General features: G+C 44.0%; 1 protein-coding gene across 1 annotated transcript; it reads left to right on the top strand.

Annotated features, from left to right (window-relative positions):
- The first annotated feature begins 501 nt into the window (after positions 1-501).
- On the top strand, positions 502-11,577 carry gda (guanine deaminase). Its single transcript, XM_035435709.1, has 14 exons — positions 502-666; positions 2,452-2,540; positions 3,414-3,582; positions 4,842-4,929; positions 5,930-6,035; positions 6,345-6,372; positions 6,854-6,961; positions 7,676-7,783; positions 8,874-8,971; positions 9,075-9,142; positions 9,278-9,424; positions 10,128-10,246; positions 10,522-10,549; positions 10,687-11,577. The coding sequence occupies exons 1-14, from the start codon at positions 511-513 to the stop codon at positions 10,749-10,751; spliced, it is 1,377 nt and encodes a 458-aa protein (XP_035291600.1). The 5' UTR covers positions 502-510; the 3' UTR covers positions 10,752-11,577.
- Positions 11,578-12,114: the final 537 nt, after the last annotated feature.

Genomic DNA, 12,114 nt, shown 5'->3' with positions numbered 1-12,114 from the left:
GTATTCGATTTGGCATGGAGGAGAGGCCAGAAATGCAGTTTGGCAACTACACTTAGTTTCGTTTTACGCAGCTAACTGCCGTGAGGTGACACGAAATCGCAAGTTAAAAATATCTCTATCTACACAATAATTGTTATAGTTAATACTAATGACTTTTGACCGACCGAATATAGCCTAATAATTCCGTTATCAGTCGGCTTTACATCAGGTACCCGATTAATACTGCTAAACCCAACGCCAAACCAAGCACTTGACTTGAGGAAACTTCACATTTGGAACGTACACGTACAGGTGGTCTACTTATTAGTGCTGAGTCTTTCGAGTCGGAGCCGGAATGCCCATCACAATTACCAACCTATAATGTTGTTTGGGGAGGCTCTGGGTATTCGCAGAGGCAGCCTTGTGCGGCTCTACATCAGGCGCGCGCATGTGCATGCCTCGCCTCCCACCAGGGGCCGGCGTTAAAGACGGGAATGACCGCTCCCACTCTATAGCCTATATATAATTGCGATGCGGTTCCTGCCGTTCGCCGCCAGTATGACAAGCAACAACGAAACCGTCTCCGATATTGCCCGAGTATATCGAGGGACCTTCGTCCATTCGACCCAAAATGCTGCGGTGGAAATTCTCGAAGATACGGTTCTAGGAGTCGATACAGAGGGAAGGGTAAGATTATATTTCTAAAGCCAAGATCAGTGTCATTGCCATACAACTAAAATCGACAATCCCCTATAACCTTTATCTTACAAACATGAATGATTGCACATGTCAAAACGATATAAATATAAATGAGTTAGCCAAATATATATTTTATTATACTTTTATTGTTTGCTTGTATTTTTTTTTAGAAGATCTTAGTTCCAAAATTAATCCAGAAATGTTCCAAAATAATATTTTTGGTTTTACTTTTAAGAAACTGTCATCAAGAAAATATTTCTAATAGAAAATGTAGAAATAGGTGTTTGTATAAATAGGTGAAACCCTCGCTGCGTGGCAGCTGGTTGCCTGTAGGCTAATTTATACCCAGCTAGGTATAATTTACTAGCAATATTTCTCGGAAGGAGAGGTTTGCAGAATAGTCGACGTTCGTCGAGAGAGCGAACTATACTAGCAACTCGAACAAAAATTCAGCCAAAGAAAACCTTGTTTTGCAATTGCAGAATGTTAAATATATTGTGAATTAAAATATTTTAACTCTCAGAAATAAAATACCAGCGTCTGCCTCCATTCTGAACTGTTCCAATTGTGCCTTCAAATCAGGTTACTATAGGGGAAACGGACTGTTCAGGTATCCTGTTTAAGCCTATCTACGATACACACAGAAATATATATGATAATAATAAAATGTTACACATCCCGGTTATGTCAACAGGTTCCACTATAACAGATGCAGCAAAATTGTATTACTTAGTTCAATTTAACTGGCCAGCTTAACTGAGTTACGTGGGACCAGTTTAGTTACGTAAGTGCAGCATTTAACTTTCTGTGTGTACTGCAAATAGTAATATTTGACATGTTATATAATTTTACCCGCAAGGTGATGGATATTTTACATGCAAAGTCGTGCAACAGCAACGTGATTTAAGATTTAAGTCTTTCCTGATCACATCCATGAACTAATCTTTCTCAGACAGAGCATATGAGTACATGATGGATTTTTATTGCATTTATTGTCCATTTTAAAATGCAACGTGATTGGCTGTTAATGTGTTTCGACTTTTTTAGTGATCGGCTACATAGATAGGGATGAACAAAAAAGCGAAGCAGCCACATGAACACAACAAAAAAGGGCATAATAGATTTCATTGGGGGAAATTCTTCTAGCGGTAGACCTGTACAAATCTGACAATGCTGTTTGACCAGGTCATACTCAATTTTAACCAGCGTACGGCCAGCCTGAGCATGTTGGTTGACCAGCTCATGCACACCTGCTTTACCGAGATGGTTGATCAGTTTTTAAACTGGTTATAGTTGGATTTTATGACAGGGAGTAAAAGGATGATAGGATGTTTCTCTGCAGTGTACGAAAGTAGCCGATTATTGTTATGTTTCATATGCTCTTTAGTGCGCGCCTGGCGAGTAAAATTTGAGCAACGGTTGCACAATGCACATGCGATTCTACGATTCCTTATGTAACGTTAAAGGCGTGTCTTCTTTAAAAATCGGAAATATATTTTGTTGGGCGGGGAGAGGGGATGGGGACCACGGACATGTATTTTACAAGACAAATAAAATTAATTAAATCTCTCGCCTAACCTAATTGAGGAGAACCGGCTACATCTGGCTATGTATATAATCTATAGTTATATTTCTTGCTGGCCAGTTCAGACCTTCGGAAATATGCAGGCCTATACTTGAGCATACTTGCTGACTTTTTCAAAGCGATTTTGGGATTTACTGCCTGGCCCTGCCAACATTAGCGCTGATGTTCTTGTGCCACTCCTCTTGCAGATTTCCTTCATTGGTGCAGCGGCAGAAGTGGCCAAACTCGCAGAGACCTGGGGGTTTCGAATATCAGACGTGAGACACCTGGGACCTCGGTGAGTGCTTTGGCTGGCCACTATGCGGAAAGTCTCCTTCTTCATCTTCCTCAGCCATTATTGGATTCCTATCTCTTCTTTGGGCAGGTGTCTAAACTTTAACTTTGCTCTTCTCTGCAGGGTGCTAAACATGTACCTGATTAGGAAGGGGGGCAAGGTCCTGTCCCAAATGTCTAATCTCTCACGTAGGGAGATTGTTGTATCCCTGGCTTCTGAGCTTCTGAGTGGAAAGGGAGGGGCAGGGTGAAGTGGGCGGGGTGTTTGTGTGTCATTTGTTGTTTGTTGTCATATGCTCTTAAATGTTTCATTATTCCTGACCAGTAATCATTGAAAATAGGTGATGGACAACCACACTGTGCATGTGTTCAGAACTGTAAGTTTGTATGTAAGTTTCCTAGTAACAAGGGTTAGTCATTCGGCAGTAGTTTGCATGTAACAGAGCCCAGAGTGTATTATAATGGGTATAGTTTGATAGGTTCAATTCCCGGGTAGGACACTACCATTGTACCCTTGAGCAAGGTACTTTACTTTACTTTACATTTGGATGCAATGTAAATGCTATGTAAAAGTTGGATAAATTGCTCTGGATTAGAGCATCTGCTAAATGCCTGTAATGTAGTGTAAAGACAAGCTACAGCATTTTTCCATGCAGCAAAGATTTAGTGTTGAATCTTTCAGTGTTGTGGGGGCCCAACCGGTTGTTGGGTTCAGTTTGTAGATGGACCCCAAGGCTCAGAACGACACTTACCATTTACAAACAGGTTTCCAGGTGTTAACCATCGACCCCTATCGGAAGAGGGCCGTTCTGACCCACTGATTTCCAGACCAGTGTGGAGGGTCTTGTGATGGAGTGTGGTCTTGTTTTTGTTGCAGGTTCTTCATGCCGGGCCTGGTGGACACTCACATTCACGCCTCTCAGTACAGCTACACGGGCACCGCCTTGGACCTGCCTCTCCTGAAGTGGCTCGAGACCTACACCTTTCCCACGGAGGTCAATTACAAAGATCTTGACTTTGCCCAGGATGTCTACACCAAAGTCGTGGTGAGCCAGGGTTGCCAGATTGGGCCGATACACAACGACCGCATCACAATGATGTCATTATATGGGGGAAGCCCTAATTACCAGCAACTGTTCCTTGGGAAAGGGGGGGGGGAACAATGGCAGCATTCCCATAGCGACAGCTCAGTTTGACTGTTATGGTTGGTACCTACTTACCTACTTACATCTCGGTAAAGAGAAACTATGACCTTTCCAGTAGTAAATGAGTAACCAAATTCCAGTTGTACATACACTCATAAAACCTGATAGCCTCATTAGGGTGGTAGGTACCTTTCACCTGACCCGTCAGTGGCACGTCAGAAATGACTTATGTAAGGATGATTTGCTTGCCATGTAAAGGGGAACTTTCTTTTCTGTCCAGTTAGTCTTCTGTCTAGAACAAGGCCTGCTGGTTGGTTAACTTTTAACAGACACCCCTCCCCCAACTTTTTTAACCTGCAATCCTTTATGCACGTCTCTCCAGACCTCTTTATCAGTAGATTATTTTTTAACAGTCTAAATAATCTTTGATTTCATCCTTGAATCCCACTGCTCGGGTGAAGCTTACCTCAGCCAGTGACTTGAAAGGCAACATTTGTCACATTCAAACATAACTAGCTCAGAAGTGGAAAGTGTCCTCTTAAGCCCCAGTCTAAGACAGCATAGTAACAATTTTTAAAGTGGAATTGTAGCCAAGGTCAAGAGCAAAGCAACTTGGCTTGTTTGATTTGATAGTCTTCTGAGTATTTAAGTGAAACAAGCTGAGTCTGAGCATTCAATGCTGTCAATCTATGCAAAAATACTATGCGTGTGTGGCCTTTTAAAATATTTTAGACTAATGTGTGATCCAGGAAAATGACTAGGGACTTGATGAAACCTTACATAATGCGTCCCCCCCCCCCCCCCCCCCCCCCCCACCTACCACTAACAGACATCTGTTAGCAAAAGAGAAAAAAAGTTTGAACAATGTCCTGGGCAGGTTTCTTAGTTAGTGGTCTGTCTGGTCACCGCGGGTTTGGATTTCAGGTAATCAGGAAAGGACGGGTTGTGTTTCAGCCAGGAAAGTCTGGGGAGTGGCTTTGTTTTATTTTGAACTTTACCGCAGTATTGTGGAATAGCCAGAGAGGCACACCGAAGGCACCGCTGCGGTCAGGCAGGCAGACGCGTTCAAACTGCAGAGAAGCTATTAGCCAGATACCTTTTTGGTAGCTGGAGGCACACCGGTTCCTGACGTGTGATCGCGCGGTTTTTTCGTATTTCAGAAACGAACTCTGAGGAACGGCACCACCACCGCCTGTTACTTCGCCACCATCTACACGGATTCCTCCCTGTTGCTAGGAGAAATCGCGGGTAGGCAAAGCACACCGCTACCGTCCGTGCCATTCATTTGTTCATTTATTTATCTCGCCGCTCTATTGTGTTGACAGCTTTACGGCCACTTAGCTTTGTGGAACCAGGTTTCCATTTCTTTCTGGCTAGGTTTTCATAGCAGGGCGAGAGATTCTTCTCTAACGCGCGCCCTTGTAGGTTTGGGGTCTTATCTGAGTCAAGCCGGCCTGGGGTACAGAACTAAAACCTGCAACCCACCCACACTGGCCCATCTGGGTAAGGACTGGGGGGGGGGTTTGACGTGGCCCCCGCACCGCTCGCCTCCCACCGCTCAGAGGAAGTCGATTGGCCGAGGAGATGGCGTAACGTCGGCAACCCCTGGAGTTGCATAAGAGCCGAGCCAGACTTTGCTGAGGTGCAGAAACCACCGGTCTCCGGGGTAACCAGACCACGTTCAGCGACTTCACAAAAAACGTGCGAGCTGAGGGAATTTAACCGCCCCCCAGCTCCTCCCGCCCCCCCACACAGACACACCCCACCCTATGAGTGTTGACAGTGGCTTTTCTGTCTGTGTGTTGGGGGGGGGGGGGCTCTGGAATGGAGCTACCTCTTTTTTTTTTCACCGTGCACCTGGGAGACTAATGCTGAGCCGGGGGGGAAACGTTTCTCTCAGAGTCTTCTCACGCTTCTGGGGCTCATCTCCTCATACACACTGAAATATGTATGCCTGTGTGTATGCATGTATGTATGTGTGTGTGTGTGTGTGTATGTATGTATGTACAGACGGTGACAAATGAAAGGAAAAATCTGAATAAATGGAGAAACATAACGAATGCAGATGCTTCCATACAGGTGTTATGCTGTGGGGGGCATTTTCCTGGCCTGGTTTTTGAAAAAACAGAAAAGAATTTGCAACTGTTTTGTTGGTCCTTATGTCTACTGAAGCTCAGCACTTTCTGAGCCTAATGAGAAGGCCTGTAAATCTCCTGTTTGTGTGTCACTCCCTCGTCTTCCTTTTCAGACAAGTATGGACAGCGCGCCCTGGTGGGGAAAGTGTGCATGGACGCAAACAACGCCGTGCCACTGTACAAGGAGACGGTGGACCATTCTACCAAGGAGACCAATCGGTGAGACTGGAACTCAGGTTCCCATGGTGCCCTGCACTGAAGGATGTGGTCTTGGTCATTTGAAGACTACGTTTATTGCATCATTAACATGGCACTTACACTTAAATCAATCAGCAGTACAATCGGTTAGGCATGCTAGCGCTTTGCTTTACCCAGGTTTCACACTTCTCTTTGAATAAATTCAGTTAAATTCATGTTGTTACCATGTACAGAGACGAACATGACGAGGTGGCCATTAGGATTGTTATCCTTTGAAATTACAAAGATATTGCAGCATCGTGTAAAACTCTTTTGTTTTGTGATTGGCAGGTTCATTGGTGAGCTTTTAAAAAGAAAGGTAAGCCATCTCAATTGGTCAGTGCAAACCCCAGATAATCCAGCCATGAATCCCGAGACAGACAGACAGACAGAGAGAGAGAGAGAGAGAGAACCATACAGAAACTAAGAACAGGGGGATTGATTACTGGTATGTTTTATGTTAAAGGTTCACAAGCTCTTCAGTATTGAAACTTGAAAAGTAACTGTCTTGACATTTGTGTGTTGTTGAAAATCTAATAAACAAATCTGAGGGAAAAAAAGGTTCACAAGCTCAGGGTCAATGATTTACTGAAAGCCAGTGCGTATGTTTAGCAGCTGCCTCACACATCGTAATGGGGTCTGTATTTACGCATTCTTCCGCTTAAACATCAGCTCTCTGTCTGAAGAAAAGCCAGCCCGGCCCTTTAAGTGGCCATAGCCTGTGTTTCCACCAGGTGACAGCTGTACACATGTTTAAGGGGAGGCAGATGATGAGGTAAGCAGGTACGTGTTTTTTCCAGTATGCCCTGGTGAGGCCGATCGTGACTCCCCGCTTCGCCCTCTCCTGCACCCCCCCGCTGCTCAGCCACCTGGGGGAGATCGCCAAGAACAACGACCTGCACATACAGGTGAGCTCACCTGTGCACTGTGTACATCTCTGGTAGCTTCCGCGCACTTAGCGGGTGTGATTTTAACAGGGTCCGTCTACACATAACAACCTACGATATGTGGGAATGGTGTTGTTGCAGTATTGGTGTACGAGCCACATTCTCTTGTGGTAAATGGTAATGGACTGCATTTATATAGCGCTTTTATCCAAAGCGCTTTACAATTGATGCCTTTCATTCACCAGAGCATTTTAGGGATTAGGTGTCTTGCTCAGGCACGCTTTGACACGCCCAGGGCGGGGTTCGAACCCGGCAACCCTCCGACTGCCAGACAACCGCTCTGACCTCCTGAGCTATGTCGCCCCTTGTAACAATAAGGGCCATTTTAATGAGCTGGACGGTGAACTGTTTCTTTAGATTTCGCTGTGAACAGAACTCTTTTTATGCCGCGCCTAGCCCCGTATCCCCAACTCTTCTGGATCCAGAAATAGGCACATTGAACAATATCTGTGAACGCTTTGTTCCTCTGAAGCAGAGGTGCACAGCCAGTGGCGGTTCTCTTTGGCATTTTCCCGCCAATTTTAATTTAAGTAAAGCTTTGCTACAGCTGCATGTTGTATCAAGTCTGATACAGCAGAGAAATTTCTTTTTTAATTTGAACATATGCCAATAAAAATGTCAATCTGCTGCAAAGAATATAAAGATAGATCCCAATTTATATTTCTCTCCCCCCAGAGTCACATCAGCGAGAATAAGGAGGAGGTGGCCCTGGTGAAGAAGCAGTTCTCCGACTCGGAGTCCTACGCTGAGGTCTACCACAAGCACAACCTCCTAACTGACAAGGTACTTGAGTGCCTTACATCACACTTAGGCCACACCCACACTGACGCCAGCCACTCCCATCTGAGCACCATTGGCCCGCTTTAAACACATGCCTGAAACTCTTCAGATGGTGGTGAAATCTAATCTGCAGATCCCCAAGAATTCTCAAATGGTTTTCTCAAAGTAAATACATACAAATAATTGCCATTTTCTAAAAACAAACATCTATATTTTAATCAGTATTCAGGACAAAACTGTATGATTGTAAGTTTTGGTTAGATGAGTGGTTCATCGACCAAGTCCTGAGGGATCTGTTGTGGTGCTTCCTATTTATACCAGTATCTAAAAATCTCAAGTATTTTAAAAAAAAATGCATTTGATTCAGTCCACGTCGTTCCATTTGCCCTTACAGTAAATGTATTTTTTTCGTTACGGTCAATGAAAGAATACTTGGTTCCAAAAGCGGATGAACTGGTAGATCTGCAAGGCAGTGGCAGAAGATCTAAGTGATCTAAGAACTCAAGTACTTGACAGTGGCTGATGTGATGTCAGAGACAGCTGACTGCACGGTCAGTTATTTTGATTTATGGCTGAAGGAAAGCTTTTTTTCTTGTTCTGTGTAACAGCTTGGCATTTATTTAGCACGTTGTCTAGCACATGCCCTCTGGTGGAGGTCTGTGGTAGTGCTGTTGCTGATGTTAAAGATGACACCTCAGTAATGTTGGTGTTTGGTCAGACTGCATAAAAAGGAGTTCAGCAAAAATAATCTTCGATGATACAAAGAAACCGTATTTTAATGTTTTTAAGAGCCATTGTCGCTGAAGATATCCATCCATCCATCCATTTTCTAACCGCTTTTGCTCCCCCCTTACTTGAAGATAAAGACATTTAACATTTAAAAGCAATCCATAGAGTTAGTGGTAGCAATGAGGGCAACAATAACTCACAGGCAGCGAAGATGAAGATGATGATGATGACAACGATGCAGATGATGGTGATGATGAAGATTAAGATGGTCTTGAGGATGGTGATGATGGTGATTAAGAGAATGGTGATGAAGAGGATTGCGATTATGATGATGATGATGATGATGGTGGTGGTGATTTTGCAGACAGTGATGGCTCATGGCTGCTACCTCACCGATTCTGAGCTGGAGCTGTTTAGGAAAACGGGAACTGCCATCTCGCACTGTCCCAACTCCAACATCTCGTGAGTATAGTGCCCCTCCGCCAGCTGTCTGTCTCTCTGTCTGCTGCATGAGGGCATAGCTCATGTCCGTCTGTCCTTCTCTTGTCGCTGGGTGTCTGACCAGGCTGTGCAGTGGAATGCTGGACGTACGCAGGGTCCTGAAACACAAGGTGAAGCTGGGACTGGGCACAGGTAGGCTGCCTGCACTGCAGAGTCCACGCATCTTGTCTAAAATGACAGCTGATTGAAAAGAAGTGAGATTTATTGTGGTCCTCCAGGCCTGGAGTAAAACCTGTGAGAGAGTTTATACTGTCCTTCTCCACACAGACGTCGCTGGTGGGTATTCTCCCTCCATGCTAGACGCCATCAGACGGGCGCTGGACACCTCCAAAGTCCTGAACATCCAGGACGCTGAACACAAGACACTCACCTTTGAGGAGGTGTTCAGACTGGCCACACTGGGGGGAAGCGAAGGTAAGACTATATGAAAAGCAGAGCGAACATGTACACACACACACTCACACACACATACACGCTCACACACACACACACACACGCACACACACACACACACAGACACACACGCTCACACACACACACACACTCACACACACACACAGACACACACTCAAACACACACACACACACTCATGCACACACTCAAACGCACACACACTCACGCACACACACACACACACATACACTCAAACGCACACACACACACTCACGCACACTCACACACACAGACACACACACACTCACGCACACACACACACACTCACATGCACTCACACACACAGACACACAGACACACACACACACTCACGCATGCATACACACACACGCATGCATACTAGCTTGTGTAGTAGGAAACCTAGTAGGTGAAAACCTTAAAGCTCCTGAAACTTGGAATGAGCAAAGTACAACATTTGCTTTATAGGTTTCTGTGTATCTGTCTGCATGCATGTGCATGTGCATATATACATGCATATTTACGTGTTTTGAATATGCTTGTGCACAGAGGCATTTTCTGTGTAATATCCTAGCCTGGTTGGCCACACACTTGGGCCAGTGCGTAAGTGATCATTAGACTGACCTGTACTTGACACATTGTGCAATGACCTCGCTATCTCTGCTGAAATCAAATCTGATTGGCTGACTGCGGTGGCCTCCCCAGCCCTCTCTCTCCAGGAGCGAACCGGGAACTTCCAGGTGGGGAAAGACTTTGATGCGCTGCTGATTAACCCCTTGGTTCCTGACAGTCCGTTTGACATGTTCCCCAATGAGAGCACTAAGGTGAGTCTTTGCTCGCTCTGTAGACTTGGCTGCATGGTGCTTTGCTGTGAGTTACATATGGCCTGTATTACATAGAGAGGAACTATGTTTGTCTGGGCAGATGCCTGTATGTAAAAGATAACTGGGTTTATTGTGTTTGTGCTGTGTGTATGTGCGCTTATGTGTTTGTGTGTGCATGCATGTGTACGTCTGGGTGTGTGTATATGCCTGTATGTGTACTTGTGTGTGTTATTCTGACATTTATTGAAGACACATTCTGTTCTCACATTGTTTAGGGGGTTCTGGAGAAGTTCCTGAATTTGGGTAAGTAAACTGTAGAAGAAACATTTTTTTTTCTAGAAGTTCTTAGAATTTTGAAAAATCATTATTAAAAAAAACTACTCTTCAAAGGGTTAAACAAAATTACGTCAACGTTACGGCACCCTCCCCCATATCTGCAGGTGATGACCGGAACATTGAAGAGGTGTACGTCGCTGGCAGAAAAGTGATCCCATTTCAGGAGTGAGAGTAGCTACCAGACCCCGATAACCACGCGTCTTTTGCTACTTTAACCGTTTTTTATCCGTCTGCTTACTAGTTTTACTATCTATACATATACAGTGTATATTATTGTACTTTTTAAATATTGTGTAGCCCATTGAAATCAGGGCATTTGCTTTGACTGGACCAAAGCTTTTGCACATCCTGTCTGCCCTGGCTTTGCTGTGGTTACCCTGTCGTAGCTCAGGGTGATGTCATAATCGAAGGCCGAGCTGACAGGGGAAAGAGTGTGCCTTTTCTCTTCAGCTATACAGCATGCTCAGGAGAACAGAAATATATTCCCAGACTCGTTGGGTTAATTGCAGTGTGATTAGCTGGAGTCTGAACCTCAGGTTTAAATCCCTAGACAACTGAACTGCATTACAACTGGAACAGCTTATTTAATAATAGATATGGATAGCTGTTCCAGTTGTAATGCAGTTCCGTGATGAGATTAAACCCTATGAGGTTTAAACTCCTAGACAACTGAACTACTTTACATTTCAGTGACCTATTATTTTTGTAGACGTTTAACATATTTACCATGCATTCTGAAGGAAAATTTTTTTTACTAATAACGCTCACTGTGACAATGTAACTGAAAATATACTAATTTTATCAAATACGTATTGAGCTTGCTACCTTATTGTTGTAAGTTGGAACCAGTGTTTATCTGAATGTACAAGTTAATCATTCAAGTACAGAATAAAGTAAGCTAGAAACAGTGCACTTTTTGACCACATCCAAATGAAACACTGCTGCTCAAAGGGAACTACTAACATGGGAATCTAATAAAATACCTGTGAATATTTTATTGTGTGACACATTTCTTTTGCATGTTTACTGGTATACGCCCGAGGGCTTTTGTTTCCTTTGATTTAGTTTGCCTGCGACTCAAATACATTGTAAATAACTGATTTCATTACTGTATTTATTTGCATAGTTTTGTACCCTGTCCCGTATTCAAATAGGGCCTACGAACCCAAGATCAGCCTTCTTACTGTAGATTTGAAGCCTGAATCCCAACCTGTGCAATGTGGTGTCTTCTACTGTGTGAACTGTATCTGTGCCACAGCCTACTGCAGGACTGACAAACCCCAGTTAGGCATGAAAGATTAATATTTTTGTCATCCAGGTGTCAGCATTTTACCATGGTTCGCTGGTTAGACATGTCCTCATCATGATGTACACGTTGGGCACAGACATCTGGATGTACCAGAATTAAAAGTGTGCCTATGTCCGTTTTAAGTTACAGGCTACAGTGATAATTATAAGTAGAACTGAATATTAATTTGTGATAGTTGAGTTTTGGGTGGTCAGAAGGTGTCACTGTCTTGTCATTTTATATT

Source organism: Anguilla anguilla, chromosome 10, assembly GCF_013347855.1.
Source record: "Anguilla anguilla isolate fAngAng1 chromosome 10, fAngAng1.pri, whole genome shotgun sequence".
Lineage (NCBI taxonomy): Eukaryota > Metazoa > Chordata > Actinopteri > Anguilliformes > Anguillidae > Anguilla > Anguilla anguilla.
Note: the sequence above shows the minus strand (reverse complement) of the source record. Positions and strands in the feature narration are given on the sequence as shown.

What these genes read in the sequence shown, in the direction of transcription:
- gda (XM_035435709.1), top strand. Translation starts at nt 511, where the DNA reads ATGCGGTTCCTGCCGTTCGCCGCCAGTATGACAAGCAACAACGAAACC. An exon ending in GTGAGACACCTGGGACCTCG is followed by an intron (nt 2,541 to 3,413) that starts GTGAGTGCTTTG and finishes TTTTTGTTGCAG; the next exon opens with GTTCTTCATGCCGGGCCTGG. An exon ending in TCTACCAAGGAGACCAATCG is followed by an intron (nt 6,036 to 6,344) that starts GTGAGACTGGAA and finishes TGTGATTGGCAG; the next exon opens with GTTCATTGGTGAGCTTTTAA.